Source organism: Phaethon aethereus (genome assembly GCF_964289735.1).
Source record: "Phaethon aethereus genome assembly, chromosome: 4".
NCBI classification, from domain to species: domain Eukaryota; kingdom Metazoa; phylum Chordata; class Aves; order Phaethontiformes; family Phaethontidae; genus Phaethon; species Phaethon aethereus.
Window position 1 is genome coordinate 64,929,139 of NC_138578.1, and position 24,277 is coordinate 64,953,415.

Genomic DNA, 24,277 nt, shown 5'->3' on the forward strand with positions numbered 1-24,277 from the left:
GCATCCTGCCCAGCTGGTCTACGTCAACCTTACTTCTGGCAAGAGATGAACAAACAGCTGCTTTTGCAGCAAGTGAAGCTGCTTATGGATGAACAGTTCTGCCTGTGTCTGAGCAGGGGTGACTCATGCAGGCTTTGTCACTGAGTGGCAAGAGCTTTGTAGGGCTAAAAAAGAAAAAAAAGTCTTTAAATATCACACATTAGCTCCATTGATAAAGAAATGTTTTGATGGCTTGACTTGTTTTTCACCGCTTTAATGCTTTCTACTAGTAGGATACAGTCACTTGGATTAGCAAGAAGACTGGTGACATTTTACTTGCTGTTGAAATCATGTTAAGTACGTCATCAGTTAGGCAATAACAAATTACTTGCATTTGGTTTAACTGGACTAATTTTTTCCTTTAATTTCAGCTAGAATTCCATTGGCACAAGTAATAAAACTTCTTCAGGCAGTCTTTGGAAGGATTTGTTGCTGCAGTTTGAGAAATACAGCAACAGCTAGACTGCAGTGTTCCAGCAACAGATATCTAAGACTATTTATTTTTATGATTGATCACAATCTCTTATCAGCCCTGACACATGAAAACTATTCTATGTTTATGATAGTTATTTGTAAATCTTTTTCCTTCCTAACATTCTGGCAGCAATGCCTGGAGAACAATTACTGAATCATAGAAGAGGATAGCTGAGAAATCTAATTCTCTCTTGTAAAAGGGTGCAAATGGAAAGCATAAGAGAAACTGGAGGCTTCTGGAAGACTAGATGACTCAGTTGCCTTCACTTGAATTCCTGCCCATGCAAAGAAATGGTTTTGTAAGCTGTCGAGGGCAGTGCTAAGTGAGAGGAAGATGCATGTATGCATAATGGCTGCGGTATTACTGACAGTTCATTATTATAAGGCAGACAATCATTCATGCAGCAACAGTTCAAAATGTTAAATGTGATGCGTATGTTTTGGCAGAACTGGGACGTAAGGTAGCAAATTTGCATAGTTCTGGTCCACTTTTTAAGATTTTGTAGACAACATGGTGAAGACAGTTGCCGTCAGTGACTGTGGCTAAACATGACAGTTTCTGCCTTCCATTAAGAATGTACTGGTTGTGCTTGTTTCTCTTTTCCTTCTGCATGTTTTATCAATAATCAGGAATGTACAGCTTTGGCTCAGGCGTTGTCTGTGGACTCCTAGCCTGCACAGCAGCTACTGCAGTGAAGCCTGTTTGGGGCATTGTGGGGCTGCTACAGAGTTGCTACTTTATGAATAATTATTTTAGCTGACACTGATGAAGAAAAAACTGTGATATTAAAATAATAAAGACTTGCAGCACTGGATTGTTTTGGTTAACAGTCTATGGGTTCTTGACAAACAGAGCTATCTCTGATAAGGTGCCCATAATTTAAATCCACTCTGCTGCGGGTGCTGTTCACAGAATCCTGAGGGGTAGCATGAACCTGTTCTCTAGCTGCAAAATGAAGTTGTGCAGTCCTTTCCTCAGTGATTTCTGAATGACAGAAATAAAAATACAGCAGCCAGAGGGCAGGTGTATAAAGTTTATAACAAAGCACTAATGTATGAATAAACCCTTAACCCTCTGGCATAATACTTAGTGTCTCTTTGGGTCACAGCATTTTCAGGGAGGAATTTTATAGCAGGTGGTGCTGCCTCATGAGCCATTTGCAATGCAGAATTAAAGGACTTGGCCTGTTCTGCCCTGTCAACTCTCTGATTGGCCAACTGTCTGGAAGAAGCACTCTGTCGTTTTATGGATTGGTGTTTTACTTTATTTTATGTATGTTTATAATGCTGCTTTATTGGCTGGATTTGGATTTCTGAAGCATTCTTTTTGTAAGACCTCATACTATTTTTTTTTCTACCTCAAAATTAGCCATAAATTAAGAGTTCTCCATTTATTGGCAGACTGTTTGACCTTGCAAGTAATAATTGCTTGCAGTTAAAATTACATCTTATGCCTCACCCCCTCCTGGGCTGGAGGAGGGTTGGTCATAGTGCATGAGTCACAGCTCTGATCCAGTTCCCAGCCTGGTGCTGAGTGTTACGCAGAAGTTCTGCTCTGCTGCAGGCATTGAAGACATTAGTAAAGTGTGATTCCCCTCCCTGTATCCAGTTTTTCTGAACAAAAATGAGTCCCCAAAATGTTATTGCATTTGTTTCTTACTGCCTTTCTCACTAGCGAGAGATTCTAGACATTAAATTAATCTACCTGAATTAAGTCACATTACCATGTCTTTTGTTCATCAGCCTTTTAGCATTTAAAAAAAACCCAGTCCCTTAGCTATGAAGCCATTTGGGATTTGCTAGTTGCCTTTTTGACTTATTTGTTTGGATAAAGAAATTAATAGGAATTACATCTCCTAAGATCCATTCAGCTTTACTAACTGTGCAGTGGTTTGTACTTTCCCTGTGGGAATAAGGAAATATAGTTTGCCAAAAACAGTTACTCTTGGGGGCACAGCTTCCCCTGAACAAGTGAACTGCTTATCAGAACAAGTTATACTAGCTTCAGTGACTCGCACTGAACTGGAGCTGAAATAAGTGGGGAGGATGATTTTGGTAGTCTGTCTTGCATCAGCAGGATTTTAATTGGCACATTGAAGCTATGGTGACTGGCGTCCCATAAATACCAAAGATAGATTTTATTGTACAATCTTCTACTTCAGAAGATTGATTTTTGCCTAACTCTGCAATATAATGATGTACATTAATTCCTTGGTGCAGTCAAAGATATGGGGAAAGTCAGGCTGGTTATTGTGGGGTTTCTCTAGTCTCTGTGGAGCTCCTACAGATGAGACTATGGAGATGTCTAGTTGTACTCAGCATAAACAACTGTAAATACTGAATGCCTTATGTACTGTTATTTTAATACTCAGTGGTTCTTGGAAGGTAGTTGCTTTTTGCTTCGGATATTGGATATAACTGTATTAATTCAAGTCAGACTGTTTTTAGCAGTCACAAAGCTCATTAGCTGTTTGAGCATTTTGGCCCAGTCTTTTTGTTGTTGGCCTGTTTTTTGGTTTTTAACAGGAATTAACTTTTGTAAGTAAATAAAATGCACAAGCAAATGCACAGGGAAATTCTGCACTGATGTACTGCAGTGAGATTTTAAGCGGTATCAGTAAAATGAAGCTGGGCAAGCCACTTCATGCCTTTTTATTCTTAACTAAGAAGAGTTCTCTGCTGCAGAGAATGTTAAGATTTACATACGAAAATGGCTTCCTGAGAATTCTCTAGTTTTAGTCTGACAGGAATTAGTTCCTGTCACTCCTAAAAAACATTGACCATGTGTCTGTGTTTACCTAGTCTTTCATTAATTGTATACTCTGGTGGCTATTGTTGCAGGGTCTAATTCAGCTCCTCTTGATGCTTTGAGTGTTCTACTGGAATTCTTCACTGAGAACAGGATTGAGCCTTAAGCTAATAAAATTCCCTCTGGTTTAACTAATACCAGCTCTTTGGCCTGGAAGAGATGAAATCTGTGACAGCTTTACTCTTTCTAATGCAGATGTACCCTGACCTACAGCCTGTGTTCTCTTGCTTACTGAATCTGTTTTTGTAATTGCAGCTCCTTCGAATGACAATAGCAAAGCAAAGACTTGGAGATGATGAAGTTGGGGCTCGCCACTTTGCAGCACATGAACGGGAGGACCTTGTTCGACAGTTGGAGAAGGCTCGAGAACAAGTAATAACTAAATGGGCATATACTGTCATGTTTTGCAGAGCTAGTGCAGTAGCAAGTAAATGACTGGTTCTGTTGTGTTTGGAGGGGTGGTAGCTGATTAACGTTGTGAATAGTGGTGAAGGTGTTGGGATTTTTACTGATACAGTTCTTCCTAAACACTAATTTAAACTTGGGATCCAGGAAGAGGCGCATATTTCTTGTTTTTCAGTTTTCACTCAAGTGCAGTGCTACTTTAGTTTACCAGAAGGCCTGCTGACTCTACTTCGTCTTCTTCCAGTGTGATTCTCTCTGGTATCTCTGTTCCCAAGCTCACACGCTCTCTGTTTGTCACCTGACCTCTTTTCATACCGTCTTCTGTTATCCTTCCTGGCTTATCAGTATTTTCTGAGGTGCCAATAGAGACTTTTCAGCTAACTGCAGACTCTTCTCACACTCTTCGTTTCCTCTCCTTGAAGGTTTGAAGCTCTTTGTCCTTGAGTATCTTTCATACTGGAGTCCTTCACCCTTTTGCTTAGTAGCAAAACTCACCCTGTCAACTCCATGCTGGCTTGGTATTTTTCTCAGTTCTTCTTCCTGTTCTGTAGCGCTTCATTGCTGAAAGTCCCATTATTGGTGTATATTTCCCTTTACAGATTTTCACTTCATCCTCCAAATTTGCCAAACTCTTATTCAGTTGAGTTCATTCTTGGAGTCCTAGAAATTACGTGCTAAAACCAGCTTAATGTTTGTAGCAAAATTGTAGTATGGATAAAAGTTTCTCTTGCTGTTACATTTTAGTTGTTTTCTAGAAATTTTGCAAAACAAGTCATAACCGCTGAAGTTACTTAACTTCAAATTAATGAAATAATACCAAAATAGATTAAAAGTACCAGGCACTATGAGCCTTGGAAAGATTTTTGACTGTCTGAAATCCATCTTGTTCAGACATGGAGCTGTTGGAGAGGATCCAGAGGAGGGCCACAGAAATTATCAGAGGGATGGAACACCTCTCCTATGAAGCAAGGCTGAGAGAGTTGAGGTGGTTCAGCCTGGAGAAGAGAAGACTCCGGGGAGACCTTATTGCAGCCTTCCAGTACTTAAAGGGGGCTTATAGGAAAGATAAGGAGAGACTTTTTAGCAGGGCCTGTTGTGATAGGACAAGGGGTAATGGTTTTAAACTAAGAGGGTAGATTTTGACTAGGTAGAAGGCAGAAATGTTTCACGGTGACTGTGGTGAACTACTGGCACAGGTTCCCCAGCGAGGTGGTAGATACCCCATTGCTGGAAACATTCAAGGTCAGGTGGGACGGGGCTCTGAGCACCGTGGTCTCGTTGAAGCTGTCGCTGCTCATTGCAGGGGTTTTGCACTAGGTGACCTTTAAAGGTTCCTTCCAACCCAGAGATTCTATCACTTTATGCAGTGCTTCGTGCTGTTTTCAGTTTGGGTGCTATGTAATCTTTTGATTAAACTTAAAAATAGTCATACAGCTCTCCTTTCTTCTCAGATCGAGACTCTGAGATACGATCTTCAGGCTGCACTGGATGAGTTACAGGATGTGAAAGAGGAACGCTCTTTTTACCAAGATAAGTCCGACAGACTAAACCAAGAACTTAATCATGTCTTAGGAGGACATGAAAACCGTATCATCGATGTAGATGCTCTGTGTATGGAGAACAGGTGAGTGCATTGCAAACCTTACTGTTTCCCCGAGAACAAGCTTTGTTGCTTTAACAGGAGCTCCCGGAAGTCAGTTACAACAAAACTTTAAAGAAAATGTATCCAAGAATAAAAGTTAAGATATTTTGGTAATTTGTTTTGTCTGCTTTGTTTGTACTGTAGCTAACCATCAAATAATATTGAGAAAGTTAGGCTGCAGGAAATTACAAGTGTTTTATTTGGCTACAGAGATGTCAGTGATATTCCCAAATAGAGCTAAATGAGGAAGAGAAGTGCAGAACTTCTTACTCCCATCACTGTATGGCACCAAAAGCAAGAATATTAAAAATTGGTGTCTTCAGAAACACATAGTGAGCTGTAATGGGCTAATCTTGGATTGGAAACAGGGACTTTGAGTACCCTGAGTTAACAGTTTTGGACATAATTCTCACCACAGAACAAGGTTGTCAACATGGGGTCATTTGCCAGCAAAAGTTGCTGGTGAAATCACCTGTGTAGATATTCTTGCCACTGCCTTGGGAAAAGAATGTGTTTAATGGTCTCTGCTAAGGACGACAGAGAGGAGTCACTGACAGAGCCATAGCAGGTACCTCCCTTAATGTCAACAATTACCTTAAAGTGAAATAGATCTTGTAAGACACTTTCCATTTTCAGAGACTTATGCTTCAGGTAGGAAAGTGTAGTAACAAAGGCATTACTTCCTCCCAGCAACTCCAGGGTTTTTTTTCTGTTTCGCATGGCCTACAGAGTACTGTGTCAATTTATGTCCCCTGCTCTCCTGACAGTGATACCATTTTTTTTCTTTAAAATAGTTAAATTTTCACAAACCCAAATACAGCTGCGGTTACACTATGTGAAAGAGGATATTTTATAAACCTTTTATAAACGAAAAAGATATATTCCTATGCGGAAATAGCCATCTAATCCAAGTGCATAAACTCTGTTAGGAAGAACTGTACTGTTGTAGTTAACTGTATACCATTTTTCAACTGTACTGTTAAATTTTCTACTTTGTGATTACTAATGAGAAGTGCCATGTAAGTGATGGATATTGCAATGCAAAAATTCTGCTTAGTTGAGTCTTTTGTTGACATATATACAAATCTTCATGTGTCCATCTCACAGAGCTTCAAGTATGGAGGACATGAGTAAATGCTTCCTGACTATTTCCTCTAGACATAAATATATCCTTTTAGCTTCCCTCCCAAAAAACTTGAGGAGTGATATAAAATGGTTGTGCAGCATGCTTGACAAATGTAACAGAAGGGCAGCCTCCTTTTCTGATGCAATTTGTTTCCCTACTTAAAGTTTTATGGGGTCAAGAGCAGTAAGATTTTGTTATTTTACCCCTCACAAAACTGCAGAGGGAAAAGAACTCTTAGTAGTTCAAAGAGATGACATGCTAAATAGTAAAGAGGAGCACTTGAGGCAGTGTTTGAAGGTAACATGAGGTAATGGATTACGGTTCTTTTTCAGGTATCTTCAAGAGAGATTAAAACAACTTCAAGAGGAAGTCAACCTTCTTAAGTCTACTATTACTAAATATAAGGTAAGATCCTCTCACTGTATCATCTAAACTGTGTTTTGTTGCTCATGGAGGTTATTGTTCATTCTCATGTTCATATGCATTTAAAGAACAAAATGGTGTCTTCAAAGGAAAATCCACCGTTAACATTCTGACAATATTAGTATGTGTACATATTACATGCTCAGTCTTCCTTGTAGGCTTCTTAGCTGATGTAGTACAAAGGGGTATCCATTAAGAATATTTTGAAAAATCAATTAAATACCTTTTTTTAAGTTCTGTGGGGGAACCGTCCTGGGAGGGTGATCAGCTTTCCAGCCTGCTGGTTGGTGAAAATTAGCAGGTGACACTTTGTGGTGAATGACTGCACCTGTGTTGCTGTCACAAGCAGGTCTTGTCTCCCTGTTCCCTGATGGCTGCACTGTTTCTTCATGTGTCTTAATGATTGCGAAGTCTTCATTGTTCTTCCATTCCTGGGTTAAGATATGTGCTGTTTTGCATGCAACCTTCATGACTGAATCCTGAGGGCAAAATATTCTTGCTCTTCCCTGAAGTCAAGCACTCTATTTTCTTCTGCAAGTGATTTTGGGATGTGGGAGGGGAGGGCTGCTTGTCAGGGCATGACAAGGGTTGCCTTATGACTGTCAATAGGACTTGTTAACTATTTAGGTCACTGTGAAGCAGTGACAGCACTAATTGCTTTTTGTGCATGAGCAAAGCTCCTCAAAGTCCGAAGTTCATTTCAGTGTCTATTCACACTTACAACCTGGGTCTCTCAGAGTGTGAGTTAGTTTATTGGTGAGAACTGAGCATCTTGGTGATCTGGTGGGTTTCACAGAACTGTAATTATTTTGGAAGAGCCGGACTTCTGTAGCAGGATCATTCTGTTGCTAATTCGTGAAAGTCGGTATTTGCTACTAACAGGGCTTCTAGAAACTTTGATAGAGGAGTTTGAGCTTTCCCTTTGAAGCCTATTCAGAGAAATGCTGGGGAAAGTCTGATTTTTGTTCCCAACTGATATTCTCTACAGGATACTGCAGTATCTTCACTGGCACTCAGCAGATTATTAAAGAATAGGCAAGTCTTAAAAATGCATTGGGGGAGTCAGTGGGAGAGAATAGAATAAAGTGACTGCAGTGAGACAGAATGAGTCTTCATAACATTGCAAAGACTGCTTTGGCTGGAGAATTATACTCCAGGAGAGTCACACTCCCATAGGTTACTATGGATGTAAGCTCCAGGCTCTGCAGAGTTGTTCTGAGACCAAAATCCAAAGTCCCAGATTCTTTAGTCCTAATGAAAGGATTTGTTGGCTACTGTTTTTCTAAATAAGATTTTTGTTGTTTCCTTAGAATGCACTAGAGAGACGAAAAAATTCAAAGACTCATAGTAGATCCAGTAGCAGTGCTCTGACTGGAGTCCTGTCTGCAAAACAAGGTATTACATAAATGCAGCATGGTGTTGCATATCTCATTGAATTCCTTCCATTTTACCTCTTAATTTCAGTAACCCTTTCCTCACCAACCAAACCAAAATCTTTCTTCTCTTTCCTGTTTATTATCATGTGCCAATTTTTGTCCTTTTCAGTTGACTTGACAATATAAAATTTGCCTCTTGAGTACTGCTTATCCTTTTGTTACCCTGTTGCCGTTCATTCTCTCCTCTGTCATTTTTATCTTTTTTTTAAAATCACTAAACACCTTTGCAATTTTGAACCTGACAAATAATTTCTTTATTCATCTCTTTGCTCTGCTAACAATAGCAATCACAATTCATATTCCAATGAAAAATAGGGTGGTAGAAGAGGGACACTAAGTCAGGTTTTCTACTACTGTTCTTGGAAGCTTTTACATTCAAATGTTTTGCAAGAAATCCTTTTGTCCCATGTTTCTTCATGGGTAGCAAAATGGTGTAATCTCTTTTTTCCCCCCTTCAAAGAATATAACAAGATTAGGAAAGAAAGGGGAAGAGAAAATTCTTTGAGCCAAACAGTATACCTGGAACCCCACCATTTAGGTGTTGGTGTATTCATACATACGCATGAGATCAGTAATATTTGTCACAGTAGGTCAAAACTCGTGTTTCTGTTTTTGACTTGTCTTCCGTCCTTTTCTCCATGTACTTGCATACATTATATATAATATGCAAGTACATTATAGATATATACATTATATATATGTATACAAGTACATTATAGATATATATATATGTTTATACATACATACATACATACATATATAAAAAAAAAAAATAAAGAGGCAGAGCCAGATTCTAGTTCCAGAAGTTAATGGTACTAGTGAACTTCTTGATGTGGTTGAGAGGTACAGGTTCTAAGCTGCAGAGGAAGAGTTCATGGGTGACTGTATTTTCACATCAGTCTTAAATAACCTGAAGGATATAATAATTCTAAAAAGTAATATAAAAGCTTCCTTGTGGATTTACCAATCTGTAGGCCTGTAGAAGAATGAGTTTCTTTCCTTCTGAACAAAAATAATTTTCCAAAAGCAGAATTAAGTTAACATAAAATGTGCCTGCCTATACTTGTTCTGGCAATTGCTGTGGAATAACGATCAGCTTAGAAAGCCACCATCTTTATGCCAGCTAGGGATTATATTTCTGGTCTTCTGGCTTTATTTCTTAGTTGAAGGAAAAAAATATGTATTCACTTAAGTAATGGGAATAGTTCTTTAATGCTAAGTAAATGTTTGTGTCACATCTCCGTGCATGAGAAGCCAAAACTCATTTGTGTTTTTAACATTATAGTCCAAGAATTGTTGTCGGAGGATCATGGATGTAGCCTACCAGCCACTCCACAGTCCATTTCAGATCTCAAATCACTGGCCACTGCATTGCTGGAAACTATCCATGAAAAAAACATGGTCATACAACACCAAAGGCAAACCAACAAGTAGGTAGCATGACTTCTCAGTAAAATAGAACTTAGCAAGCTATGGAAAAGTCATAGTTTTGGGTGAGTTTCAGGGACATGGGAAGGAAGGTCCGTTTTCACAGAAAATTCATTGTCATTGTTAACTGGTGGGTTATTTAGTTTTTAAGATCAGGTATGTGTTTAGAGAAAAATTACATTTTTAAAGTAAAGCCTGGGTTTGACAGAGTCCTGTCTGCATCTGCTAGGCAAGGATTGATTTGCTGCTCAGGTTTAAGACAAACCATAATAACACAGGGGGGACTTCTAGCAGGTAGTCTGTAGGGAGGGCTGAAGAAAAGCTGCCGGGAGGAAGGACACCCTTTAACTGGAAGAGAAGATGTGTGATAATTGGTTGTTAATGTAGGAATTTGCTAACAAACACTGGTGGGCATAGTAAATGTTGCACCTAGGAAAGGATCTGAAAAGATTTGGTGCAACACTTGTCACAGGCTTAGCAGCCTATGCGTCGTACAAATGGTAGCTGTTGCTCCTATAGTTACTTTGCCAAAAGTTGTAAGAGATAAACAGTTGAATTGCTACTGTATGATTTTTTCAAAAATCTGAACTGAACTTTCAAGGAGAATTTGTTTACTCTTAGCTGTTCTACTCATCAGTAGAATTCTTTGTGTCTTGCACAGCCCCTATCATGGCAGAATGTAATCATTTTTGACAGATTTTCTGACATTCTGATATTATTGTCCTTATACAGTGTATGATAATCAGAGCTAGGAGGTGTTCCTTGATTTTGTGCTCAGTTTTTTCCCTTTTTGGTTTTTTGTTGTGTTTTTTTTTTTTTTTTTTAACACTGAGTCACTACTGGTAATCAGAGGTTATTCAGGCTTCTCAAAAGCACATCAGGACCAGATGCCAGAAACAGGCAGACATCTTTCATGAAAGGAAGGAGTGGTACTGAAGTCAACTGTATTGCACTAGAATAGATGATTCATTTTGAAAATTGATAACTGTGATACTAGGCAGACTCTGTTGCATAATTCTTAGTGATGTGGCAACAGAAGTGGAGGATCAGCTTATAGCCACTCTTAATACCCTTGAGAAAGCAAATGCCTAATCAGCTAAAGGGAGACTAAAGTGGTGAAAATGTAGCCTAGATCTAACTGTTGGCAGCTCAGTAAATTCATGTCCCTGTCATGTAGTGCCAGAGGAGTTCCTGCACTGAGCAGTGCTAATGAAGGGCTAACACCTGCTTACTCCCTTTGTACTGCTAATGTAGCATCAGAAGGAAAACATCCAGAGAGTAACTTTTGTTATTCCAGATATAACCAATCTTTGCCTTTTACATCCTGATACTGTATCATTACCTGGTGTTGTAGTTTTCATACTCTTGCATATAACTGTAGCAAACTTCTTTCTTAATTTTCTCTCTCTCTTTGATGACGTGCAGTCTCTTTCATCTCTCAGGTGTATCATTGTGATGATGGCTTTACTTTCCGATACCACTGTCTGTGCATTCAACTATTGAGTATGGGTTTTCTTGTGTTAAGCCTTCGCAAGGAGATACGATTCTTTTATCTGCATGCCCAGCTGGTCCTACCTAGCCATAGGAGTAGAGATTGGATGCGTGCACAAACTAGTATTCTATGCCCAGTAGAAGATCAGGTCTTGGAGAGAGGTGACAGCCCACGTCTCTCCCAGGTCAGGAGTGTGCTCAGAACTGTAGTGTTGTATTCAGTTCAGGCTGCTTCCAGGGAAAAAAAAGAAAGATAAATCCTGGGCAAGTTGAATGAAGAGCCTCAGCGACACTCCTATGTGGTACGCTCATTCTTTTTGTCACCTTTGGCTTTAGTTGGATTAAAGAAGCTTTTAAAGAGCTAGGAGGAATGGGAGCTACTTCAAGTAGAAATGCCTAAGACTCAAAAGAGTTAAAGTGAAAAAAGGAAATGCAGGTAGGACATCGGGGGGAAAATATCCTTTATTTGAGGTGCATTAGCTGGTTGTTGGGGGCACTTGCTTGCCATGTAAAAAGCTACAGGTAAAGACTGCTGACTTCTGAAAATGGGGAAGAAACTGCCCACCTATCGGAGAAGGTTGGAGTCGAGAGTGAGGTCAGTGCAAAAGTAAAACGGACAGGTCCATAAACTGGTACTGGTAGAAGATGCATTCTTTTGTTGAAGACATTTCTCCATTCAAATTAGGAAGTTGAGAAGGTTGTGGTGTTAGAGAGAATTGTAACGACAAAAAGTTTTACATAGATCAGAAGGTAGAAGTCTTCTTCACCCTCTGTTCTGTTTGCTTGGCTTTCCCTGAACAAAGAGCATGTTTGGAGGATACACTTTTTGAGATGTGTGAAGAAAGTGAGAATTACTGAGTAAAGAATGTGAGATTTTGGGGTGGTTGTTTTATTCAGGGAAGTTCTGCTTTTTGATATTTGGTAGATGATTGACCTATTACTGATTCTGTTATCAGTAAGTGAGACTTTTCAGACCATATGAACTTACTTTCCTCCAAATGGTTAACCTAGTCTAAAGTATTTTTGTGGCTTGCAGATTGAGATATGCCTATATAAATTTACAGTAGCAGAATGGTAGATTTGCTTTCTGATTAACTGAAACAATAACAAGACAGTCAATTCTTTTACATAGATTAGAATTTGTGTGTGCTGTTGAAGTTGACTTTCTGCTGTTATACTGTTGTTAAAAACATCCATTGCCACTTGCTCCTGGAACAGACACACTATTATTGCTGTTTTTCTAAGTATGTGGCATGATAAAAGGAACTGTGGGAATATGTGCCTAGGAATGAGTAGGCTAAATCCAGCCTTTATTTTTTTTGCCTGACTTAAGAAAAAAAGAACTTGTTTGGGAAGAAAACAGGTGATTTTCCGCAGGTGATTGGTAGCTACTACTGCTAAGTTTAACATCCTGTGTTTTTCCTCACAAGCACATAAGCTTAATTTGAAAAGGCAGTTGTAAATGAATTCTGTATGCGGTAACATTGTTGCAATCTTGTAACAATCTGTTGCAAGATTAAATAGTTACAGAAATGCAAAAATAAACAGTCCTAACCCTGCCTAGCAAGTGGATAAAAATCTTTTTTTCTTCTGCCAGCAAGAAGCCATATATTAGACGTTCTTTTTAGTGCAATTTGTTCCTGAAATTGCCAGTACCCATGCAAGCCAGATGAGCATAGAAGCTGCTCTGCTGCTTAGACATGTTGCACTAATTTTAACATTTCTAACTTGGGCAAGCTCGGTCATGACCAAAATTACTAAAAGCATTGTGTCAGTCTGTAACTGAGTAAATGTTTCCATGTGATGTATAGAACTAGGTATGTGACTGTGACAGACCCTATTTGCAGACATTTGGGTGATTGTGTGAGGGTATATGTCTTCTGTAGCGAGATCTCAATTGAAAGTGAGGTGAATGGAGCTCAGGTGCTGTAAATCAGCACAGCTCCCTTCGGATTATGGCCATGTATGTTGGGAAGCACGGGAGAGCCAGAAGGGAGCTTCTAAATTCAGGGGGCAGCATTGCCACTGTTACGTGAACAACAGATTTCTGTAAAACCTTATCCCAGAGGGAGGTTTAGACTAACTCCCTTGTTGCATTAGACTCATGACCAGAGGACAACGGAAACAGCTATCAGCACCTTTGTCTATGACATGATCCTTCTGTTTTTGTCAAAGGATCTGGTCCACTGTGGCTAGAGATAAAAAAACAGATTAGGGAATTTGATGCTACCAACCCATGCAGCTCCTTTAAAAATACCTACTGTTCCAGGCTGCCACAGCTCAGTCTTTCCACAGCACATACAGAGGTGGCAGATTATCTGGAGGTCACAAGGGAAAGGAAGAAATAGGGTAAACCATGCTGTGTTCAGGATTGCTTACACATTTATTTTTCAAAAAAATGTTTCTATAAGAACTCACAGCTTTGTGTAGGGGTTATTTCTCCCATACCTGTCTTCAGATAATGTGGTTTGGAGCAAACTAGAGTCATACTCATCACTGAATGTATTTTGCTGTCTTGCTGATTGAAAGGAGCAGGCTTAAGTATTGTTCTCTCTTTTTGCCAACTGTTGTTCAGAGCCACAGAATGATCCTTCTATGTGAGAACCTGCAGCAAAGTTAAAAAATAGCTCAGTGTTTCTTCTGAGGATCCAATAGGAATTACCAGGATAGATTTGCTCCAAAACCTTTAGAAATAGTGTGGTACAGCTGATAAATTAATTACAAAATTTAAGAGAAGTAAGAGAAAAGTGACTTTGCTATTGTTGTCTGAATAACAAGAGCAGTTGCAATAACTGCACTTAATGCAGAGGGTTGAGTTTCCTTCTATGATACAGCTAGCCGACAGGGAGGGCAGTATCTTTCCGCTTGTCTGCCCTGGAACTACTGGTGAACTAGTTATGAAAATAATAAGGATTTTTTTCTTTTTTTGTGACCCATTTGTGGTGACAATCATTGGCCACATCAGCGCTGTGTGGGCTCCCTGGCTGAGCTAACATGATGCAAAAGAAGTCTTGCATCATCTCCGTTCCCTGCTCCTCTAGGCCAGGGGAACTCCACGTCTTTTGGCTGACCCTTGCCGGGGCCTTAGACAGGGAGATGGGAGCGGGCTGCCTGTGCGCAAGGTAGAGCTTCTTTTAAATTGCTCCGTGCCTTTCTCCATCACCCATTGCTTTGTACTGCAGAGCACAGTTGCTGGATGCTGGCCTATACACTGGGATATGAAAATAGAGTTATTAAGGCTGAAACTATCATACCAGATGGAAGCATTCTGAAAGCGAAATCTAGACTTGGAACAATTTTGATTGTAATTGGAGAAGACAGTAATGGATCCATCATAACCTTGGTAACCTCTTTGATTGTTGAGTTTCAATGGGGAAATAAACATAACTGCTCCCAAATGTCTTCTCTCCTCTGCTTGTAAACATGATGGACTGTATTTAGTTAATATACACCCCTGTACCTCACAATGCTTTCTTTGATTAAGCTTTCTCTTTCACATTCACTCTCTCACCTTGATGTTTTTGTAATCTTTAAAATACTTACAGGCTTTTATTGTGTCATCTCAAAGCCCTCACAGCAGAGATTTAAAAAATACTTAGTCCTTGTTAATCAATTTTTCTAGTCCCTTTGGTATTTGCTGGGCTTGCTACTCTTCACATCCTTTCCAGATTCTGCCATCTTGTCAGTAACGACATTCCTAGTATGCTCAAATGTCTGCAGCATAAAACCCTTGCTGGAGAGCATGCAGTGCAGTATTACGCAGCTCTTGTGAGCATGGGAAGATACTGTTGCCTTGCTGTGTTGTGATATGCTGCTTCTCAGCATTCAGTTCAAATTTAAACTAACTTATCCCGTTGCTGTAATTCGATGACTAAAACTTGCTATCCATTATCTCTGCTGTCATGTTTAGAATTGCTGCCTTGTCTAAGTTTCCCACTCCGTTGAGCATTGTTTGGGATTTATTTAAAGACTTTTAACTCTAGGAGACTTGCTGTGCCTGTGAGAGAAACATTTTGAGGAATTCATTGGAAAAAGAGCTCTCTTTGCAAGGTAGAAATCTCTCATTTGATCTTGGGAGAGAATTAAGACTGAAAGTTAAATCCTGCAGGAGAGCTAACTGCAAATAGTATTTGAGTGGGAATCAGATGCAAAAGAAGAGATGGCCCAAGGAATGCTGTGAAAGCTAAGAGTTGGGTGATAAAGGCACTAAAGAGCTTGAAGCTTTTTAGTAAAGTAGAAAAGAGAGTTCAGCGCTAAAAGAAAAGGTGTAGTGTAAAAAGATATTCCTTGCCATTGGAAACAATCTTAGTGATAGAGAAACCTGTGTGAATGATGGACTAGGCCAGAATTGTGTCTTAGAACTGCAAAATCAATCTAGATGCTGTCTTGAGTTTTCCATATTTTGTCTGCCTAGCTTTTACCTTCTAGCTTTAGCTGTAGAGAAAGTAAAAGTAACTGGGAAGAGATATTTGTGGGCAAGGAAATAGAAATATCATGAGTTGCTATTCTTTGTCTTTACCAAAGGGCAAAGGTTGAATGTCCAGTACATCCTAGACTTTGTTTGTTTGTTTTTTTAAAACCATGGGATAGATTCGACAACTATGTGTCATTTTCCTATAACTGTGGAGGAGGTTGTCCGTTGCCATTCGTGAAAAGAGATGACTGTATACAGGTTTACTGCACTAGCTAAGTAACAAGTTAAAAATTCAACTGTTGTCATGTAAGCAATGGGGCTTTGGTTACCTTAGTATAACAAGGAATCTCATCTCAGCTGACTCTTCCTGGCTTCTGTTTTTGTTTTCTTTTTCCAAAGAATTCTAGGTAATCGAGTGGCAGAACTAGAAAAGAAATTAAGAACTTTGGAAATTGCTGGCCTATGGAGTCTTCCAGGTTAGTAAAAACTCAAGAGAACAGCTTGCATTATTTAGTTTTCGAGGGTATATTTACATTTAAGAAAAGCTTGACTATAACTTTTTTAATGACAGTTATTTTGCAAATGTGCCGTTCAGCACATTTGCAAAATTAGAAACCTCTAATAAACATTAAGTTGAAATCAAAAATCATTAGACTCTTTAAACGCTAAGTCAAATATATATACTGGGGAAAAAAAAAACTTTTAAATACTAGAAATAATCAAATTGTCTCCATAGTCTGCAGGCAAAAACAATTGAATTATTTTAATTAAACAGTTGCATAAAATTATACATAAGATATTGGCCATTATGTTTTTCAGCAAATTTTATTTATTAATTTTGTACTTCTTGTAACTTAAATGGATTTTATCGCTATATTTTTAATGTTTTTCTGTAGAATCATAAACTCTGAGAAATTGGAAATGTAAATGGTCTTAAATTTTCTAGTCCATCTCTCCAGAACAGGCTTATTCCCTATAGCATCTTAAGTATTGTATTTGATTTTTGAATTACTCAAGTAATGGGAGATTAATCTGCTTCCTAACAGACATCACTGTTAGAAAAATGTGCAATACTTAATTTACAGTTACTTTTTGCTTCTTTTCTTCACATTACACCTAATTGTGTCGTCTTTAACCACTGTAAATTATGCTACTCCATTGTTGGCATTTGCATCATTAAGCTTTGTTGCTTACAGCTTCCTATCAGTGCTACTGCGGGTGGGAGATAGTGTGGTTTAGGCTTCTAGTTTTTTGGCTCTGTGTGTTTTCCACCTAACCTTTCCATCTAGAAGAAAACATATGACAAAGCTGAAGAGACCTTCTGACATACTTATGCTGTTCAACCATGTGGCCTGATGTGGGCTATTTCCATTTTAGCTTGCCCGTTGTAGGCATTCTCAATCAACTTTCTGGAACTGGCTCTCTTGCTGATGCTTTCCAGAACTGAAGGTCCCAAATTTGTTTCCATGGATTACTCTTCAGTTAGTCACCTAACATACATAGTGTACTTGGTGCATTTGTCCCTCCCCACATTCTTCAAAAGATGCAGGTGAAATATTTGTCTAAGACAAACGTGGTTCTACATTCTTCTAAACTGGTTTTGTACATTAGTAAAATGTGTATCATAAACTCACATCTTTAAGGTACTGTAGTTGTTTTGGTTTTTGGTTTTTTTTCAAAAACAGTGTTCCGTGAAATTCATACACTAATAAATGCAGAGTTTCTAATCTTTGCAAAATGTATTTAAAATAATGGAACAGTGGGAACTTCTTGTACCATTGTTGATCTATGTAGGTAAGACATCAAATTAATGTTTATACAATAACAACTGTCTCTTTCCTTCCTTTCTTCTGCTGCCTGAAGGCCTGAGCTACAATGTCTCAGTGGGATTTGGGAGTAGGTTCTGCTTGATGTATATTTTTAGTAACTGATTTTAGCAGTACATTAAATATTGTCACTGCATGTAAATAAATGGAAATGTTATCTGAACATTTTTATATCTGGCAGATTGAGATGTTCAGTCAAGTGAGTTAGATGACCACAAGAGAAACAGAGACTGCTTTATGAGACAATTCCTTTAAATTGAGGAAAATAGTAAGAAAGGATGATCTTAAATAGTTGTAAAGGAATTTTACACTGGATTGTGAGTTCTGTTGAGCCCCAAGGGTTGTTGATTTTCTGCTTCCCTTTTAAATCAAGAGTGCACTTTTATTTCCAAGTGCACTCTAGTCCCAAGGTCGCCAGAAAGAGCCCTGGTGGGTCACCAATTTTCTTTTCAGAGCGTGGAAAGCTTTCGCTCCATAAAACAGCAGCATGTAACAAATAGTGTGGGAACTACCACAGTGGACTCTGCAGCTGAATGTTGGCTCAGGTGAGGGGCAGAACATGGAGAGTATCTCATCTAGTCAGTCTTAAATCCAGAGAGAAAAAATTATTTGGTTGCAAGTTGAACTTTTTTGTCACTGGAAAAAATACGCAGATGAAAGCTGATGTTCAGTCTAGCACTGAAAGAAACGCACATTATAAATTGGAGATTTTTAATCTGAAGTTAATGTTCCTATTTAGGCATCATTGTCCATACACATTTATAACATACGCTGTCACTGTGATATTAATATCTTCCAAATGGTGTTAATAAATGTTAATAAACTTTATCCTATTGAAGAACAAGCTTGACCGCTTCTGATTTTTTGTTAGGTGACATATGTCACCTGCTTTTTGAGCAATGCATGAATGAACTATGGGGTAGCTAAATCAAGAGGAAGTGCATATTTAATTTTTGACATGGTGAAACTGGTAGTATAGTTCATTTTCTGTAGAAGCTCTGCCTACCATAAACTAGCTTCTCCTGTTTGGAAAATGGGCTTTAATTAAATTCATCTCTTGCGAGGTTCATCGCTGAAAAGAAAGCAAGCTTGGGCATAGATTTGGCTCTTGATTTTCTCTTTATGAGCCCACTTGCCTTGAGAAGGGAATAGAGAATGTGATGTTTGCAGCAGTATTGAATTCTTTGCTTTGTCTTAGGTATGTTGTGGTTCAACTATGCATGTATAACAAGTGTATTCAGTAATAGTATATAGTAAACAGCACCTTATTCCTCTCACAATTTGATGTCACTAGACATTTCAGATAAGTAATTCTGTATTTTTTTAGAATCTATCATTTCCTGAAAATTCCAGATTTCCACTGAAAAAAGCCTAGGAAAAGAGCTGATCATGACTCAGCCTTTTTCTGTCTGGGATGATAAGAAATTTTCAGTGCTGCCTCTTGCTCTGCAGTAGTCAGCGTGGAGCAGAGATGAGGTAGAATTAATGGACTCAGCAGCTGCTGGGGGTATAGCCAGTTATAGTGGTGTAGGGTGCAGCAGAGGTTATAAGAGGATGTCCAACCCTGGAGAAGAAAATGAACAATTTACTACTACTGAAAACTTATTTGTCTGCTTATTTTGAGATCTGTATATTTTTCACTAAAGTCCTTGAAAAATTCATTAAATAGAGGAACACAAAGCTATATAAATTATAAAATTGAGCTTACACAGCAGCTAATTGAAATTCCCTGTGTGTAATCCAACTTCAGATCATGATTCACAGAATGTAGTGCAGCAATACCCCCATGTCCCTTCTTCATGAATCGATGTGAGTCACTGTTATTAAATAAATATGCATCGGGTTCTTTGGGCCACATCTGTTGCTTAGATGTGTGGATACTGAGCTTAGCTCTATTTTCTGTAACCAGGTTGGTTTTCAGAGAAAAATGTGAAAGTGAATATGTTACTGTGTAAATGCTGGCTGGAAATCAAGAAGTTTATTTTTTGAAGCTTGTCTTGCAATATGCAGGGACTTTAGCTCAGACTTGACTTTATTTAAAAAAAAAAGAAAAAGGAAAACAACTTTGCTTTCTACTTTCCTGGCAAAGCCCCCCCCGCCTCCTTCTTTATTCATCATCTTTTTTCATTTTACTTCTTCCGTTGGATTCTTTTATATCTTTTTGGGTATGTGGCTACTTTTGACTGTGTATGAATATCTATCAGATGTTTTCATACTTCTAGTTCCCTGTATGATTTAGTTCTTCTTCCAACGCAGAAGTCCTTCACTGTTAAAGGAAACTTTTGCATTTTGAAATAGCTATCAGATTTATTTTGCCTTTTTTTTTTTTATTTTAATTAATTTTGCCTTACACTGTGGGGGGGCTCTCTGCTTTGCTGTTAGTTAATACTATTTTTTTATTATTTGCTATAGTGAGGGCAGAATTCTGATGTATACTTGACAGGGGGATCAAAGCTTGGCAAGATCCATGTTTTGAAAGCATTAATTGCATTCATATTGCTGCAGTATATACCTTAATACGTTAAGGATATAAAAGTGTCATTAATACCTTCAGGATCAAGGCATTTACAGCCAGTGCTTTCAAAAGTAGTTAGGGATTGGGGTAGTCCAGGTAGCCTCCATGGAAACAGCTTGACGTTCATTATTTCTCAGTAGGTACCAGAACTTTCGCAGAGCTGGGTTTATTCCGGGTATCTCCTGACCTGGTGCTCTTTTGAAAGTCTTTGTCTTGGATGGGTGATTAGATTTAGGTTGTTGCCTTAAGGTGAAACGTACAAACAGATTTAGAGGGGAGAAGTGGTTGTTACACACGTCTGTTCTTATGGAGATAAATAGAACAGTAGCTTGCCGCCTCCCCAGCCATTACTTACCGCTTGGCAGTTGTTCTGGAGGCCACACAAACACCACGCTTAGCTGATCTTGCACATTTCCTGCCATTTCCCCTCTGGGATTAAGGTAGTGTCAGTCACTAAAACCATGAGCATCCTGAATAGTGGAGGACTTCCTAAAGGATCTGCAGGTGTTGCTTTCTGTATTGCTAAAATATGTAAGGACTAGGCATCCTCAGCAGAGTCCTCAGCTGAAGAGTTTCTTGCACTATTTTGTCTGAAAAAGAGCTGGAAAATTGCCTTTTTCCATTTTCTTAGAGTGAAAATGCTCAGAAATGTTTTTTGAATTTTCAGATTAAAATCCCTCCTGTTCCCCAGCAATGTGTGCTTGTTTGCACCCTCAGTTCTTAGCTATGCTAAGCTTTTGCGTTTTTTTTTTTTTTAAGGGAGCACTGTACTATTTAGGGATAGTATGTGTGTGATTCTGTAGTATAAAATTACATATGAGATATGAGCAGGTTCATCACTGAGGCAGAGTAATAGGGAGTAGAGAGTCCATATTGAACACTTGCTGGTTAATAGCATGCAAATGATCTGTTACTCTTTGTAAAACTTTTGGTATGATCTGATTATTAATGTTCTGAATTGAATGCTAATTGCTAATACAGTTTGCTGCATACAGCACCTGGTCTTCTTTCAAAATCTGTCCTTTACTCAGTACAGCTACAGTACAGAGTATTTTTTTCCATGTGATAAAAGGATCATTTGAGATGCTTTTCCTGTTCTGTACTTTTCAATAACATTGCAAAAAAATTGTAGGATATGTTTGAATATCATTAGTGCATAATGGATGTAACTGGTGAATTAATAGTTCTAACACTTTGATTGTTTCAGGTGGAAAGGATACCATAACGTTCAGTGACCCAACGTTGCCTGTTATACAGCGGTCCAGGTCACCGTTGTTAGCGTTTACTGATAAGCCACGGAAAACTGAAGTACAAGGTGAGCACCTGGAACGTAAGGAACATGATGAGAGCCAAGCACTCATTTCTTTCCAAATAAAAAGTAATAAATTTTCATGCTGGGATAGCAGAAGGCAAAGTTTCAGTGGTCACAGAGATTGAACAAATCATCCACAACTAAAATAGATAGATGGTCCCAGTACAAATAGCAAAGAAACGACTGAAAAATGACTGTTGCATAGATTACACAGGGCCAGGGATCAGGTCTTACACCTCAAAGAATTTTCCTGCCAGATAACTTGATACTGTGAGAAGTTATTCATGCCATCTATGTTACAGTTAACTGCCTCCTGCTCTTTTTCCCGTGGTTAAAACGCACAGTAGGAAAGCAGCCTGTGGAACCGGCTTAGCACTTTCCTGCATTATAGCTGATATCTAGATGAAAGGCTTCCTGATTGCACCCAGTAAATTGAAATACCCGACTCGTTTTCCCAGAAAAATTGACTTCTTTTTTTATAGTCTTGCATGTGTTTTGTTAAAAATCCTTCCCTGGTAGCAAGCTTTAACATCACTCCAAAGTCAAGCTTAACTTTATTTGACAGTTGGAGACGATATTGTTTTGCTGATAACCTTGATTTTTTTTTTCCCCCCTTAGTTTTTCATAATGGAAGGGACATGGATTATTATACTTGCCTAGCGACGTTTGGATAAGCTCTTTAATAGGCATAACATTTTGGTATGCCCAGATCTTACTCAGCTAACAATGAAGCAACGTAAACAAATTATTTGTTAGTCCTGAAACTAAATGAATTGTGACTTAATTTTTACTTTATTATCCATGTCATCATCCGATAAAACTTGATGGCCAGACTGATAGTTTTTTATAATCTTGATCAGCTGATATTTTTGCTAAAAATAAGAAGTGAAACTATAGTAAATAGTTCTCCGGTGAGTAATAGTAACTCATAAATATTAATTTTTTGCCTGCTTAATCATTGATTTTTAATTAAATCTGCAGTTACTGAAAGTATTTACTTGGTGACATTATGCTCTTTCCTTCACCTGTTTGACCTAGGTGAGGTTGGTATTACAATTTTGGTTAAAGCTGCCTGTCAGATCTCATCAGACCCTGTTACTGTTGCTTCGTAACACTGCCAAACTTCAGCTCTGGGCTGAAGATTTCCATGCTGTGTTTTCTACTTCAGCTGATTTTTTTAATGTCAGCCAAATCACTTCTTTTGTGTTAAGTTCTGATGACCACGGGGTTTTTTTGTTTTGTGGGGTTTTTTCTTTGTCTTTTTTCTTTTTTTTTTTAAACATGCAAGCATTTAGTATACCTATAATTGAAAGGAATTTGAAATCTGGCGGGGGGGGAAAAAAAATTTCCACCCTGAGAAAACAGGTTGGAGTTTCCACCCCATTCTAAACCATTCACTTTCAAATCTCATCTGCTAATAACAACAAAGAACAAACCAGTGATTCTGTTGAGCTTGCTTTGTGCCACCAACACCAGTAAAACTCTGCGTGCACCATGAAGATAACGTAAACCTAGAGGGGAAAAAAGCAGAGCGGAAAGGAAGGCTGGGATCAGGACTCTCAAGTGGTGGGAAGACTAGAGTAGATGGGGATTTTGAGAGTCGAAGGAAGTCTGAGTGAGGGGGGACTTGTATCTGGCTGAGCAGAGGTCAGAGCACAGGAGCGAGGAATATAAATGCTGCCAGTGAAAGCAAGGTGTCATAAAAAAGATTGAAAGGTGGATGAGAAATGGACAGAGTGAGTGTAGGGGCTGGGTAGACAAAGGGATATAGGGCCGGAGCAGAGCTAGGCAGAGGAAGAGAGGAGTAGAATAAAACAGCCTTGGAGAAGAAAAGGCAGACAAGGATTAGGCCTGTGGCAGTCATGAGAAGAATCTGCTCCCAGTAGGTCAACACCCTCTTTCCCCCTCCCCATCCTATAACCGTAAGAGAGCCAAGATCAATCATAGAAATCCTGTCATGAGTAGGTTAAGAAACTACTGTTCTGTCTGCACAAACAGCTTGTTTTATTCCTTTGCATGTGGCTCAGTATACCTGATAACCTGCAAAGAGAATTTGGACACAACTCGCCTCTGTGATGGTTTAAATAAACCGGACCAGCTTTTCAGTGACACAGATGAGCACACATATACTACCAGCTGTGCGGGGGGATGCCATAGCTTCTAGCAGTAGGTGGAGCAACCATAACTTCTTCCATTGCTCCAGATCCTTTTTCTGGAGGACTTTTGGGGCTACGATCTTCCCTTTGAAGCCTGGAAAGGAAGCAGTGTGTTTTCAGCTGTAGGGCATGTGCCTGTGCTTAGAGTCACACAGCTCCTCTGCAGTCAGCAGCTATATGGGAGGCATACACTGAGTCAGCCTTTGTGCCACTCTGCATAGAGAATGACTGTCAGTTGTTGAGTTTTAGGACCTTGGTGCATATTGCAAATTTTCATCTATACAGTGTACCTCCAAAATCTGGGGGAGCTTGGCAACTGGGAGGAACATAGGAAAGTGTTCATTTGCCTTCGTTTACCAAGCACATGTGCCCTTGGTTTAAAAGTATTCCAGAAATAAAAACAAAACCACTTTTATTTTCCTATTAGTTGAATGACCGGTTGAGTGAAAACAGTTGATAAGCAGAATAGCAATGAAATTCTTACTTATCTTTAAATAGTAGGCCTGATGTCACGTCGGTCAGCTATGGTCCTTTAAATAGTGCCATTGATATTTGATAGCTGCTTGGCCCAGGAAACAGTTTCAGCTTTTGCACTAATATACATTCTTTATCAGAACGTTCTATAACACATCAAATGTTGCTCTAGCAAGATCTACAGATAATCAGAGGGCTTTTTCAGGCTGCTTTTATCTAATCTATCTGCTTACCCTGGTCTCATCAAGGCCAGTTTTTGTCTGTAGTTATAATTGTTTCAGTTAAGCTGGATGGTAGAAGTCTGTGC

General features: G+C 38.9%; 1 protein-coding gene across 1 annotated transcript in view; it reads left to right on the forward strand.

The window, feature by feature from the left end:
• Nucleotides 1-24,277, forward strand: part of CCDC149 (coiled-coil domain containing 149) — a gene marked incomplete at both ends in the record, with an annotated part of 49,166 nt that overhangs the window by 22,703 nt on the left and 2,186 nt on the right. Inside the window, 8 exons of the mRNA XM_081999238.1 lie at nucleotides 3,578-3,694; nucleotides 5,179-5,351; nucleotides 6,828-6,900; nucleotides 8,229-8,313; nucleotides 9,640-9,784; nucleotides 16,087-16,163; nucleotides 17,551-17,583; nucleotides 21,236-21,343. Of these exons, the coding sequence (XP_081855364.1) occupies nucleotides 3,578-3,694; nucleotides 5,179-5,351; nucleotides 6,828-6,900; nucleotides 8,229-8,313; nucleotides 9,640-9,784; nucleotides 16,087-16,163; nucleotides 17,551-17,583; nucleotides 21,236-21,343 (811 nt within the window). The remainder of the gene's footprint in view (nucleotides 1-3,577; nucleotides 3,695-5,178; nucleotides 5,352-6,827; nucleotides 6,901-8,228; nucleotides 8,314-9,639; nucleotides 9,785-16,086; nucleotides 16,164-17,550; nucleotides 17,584-21,235; nucleotides 21,344-24,277) is intronic.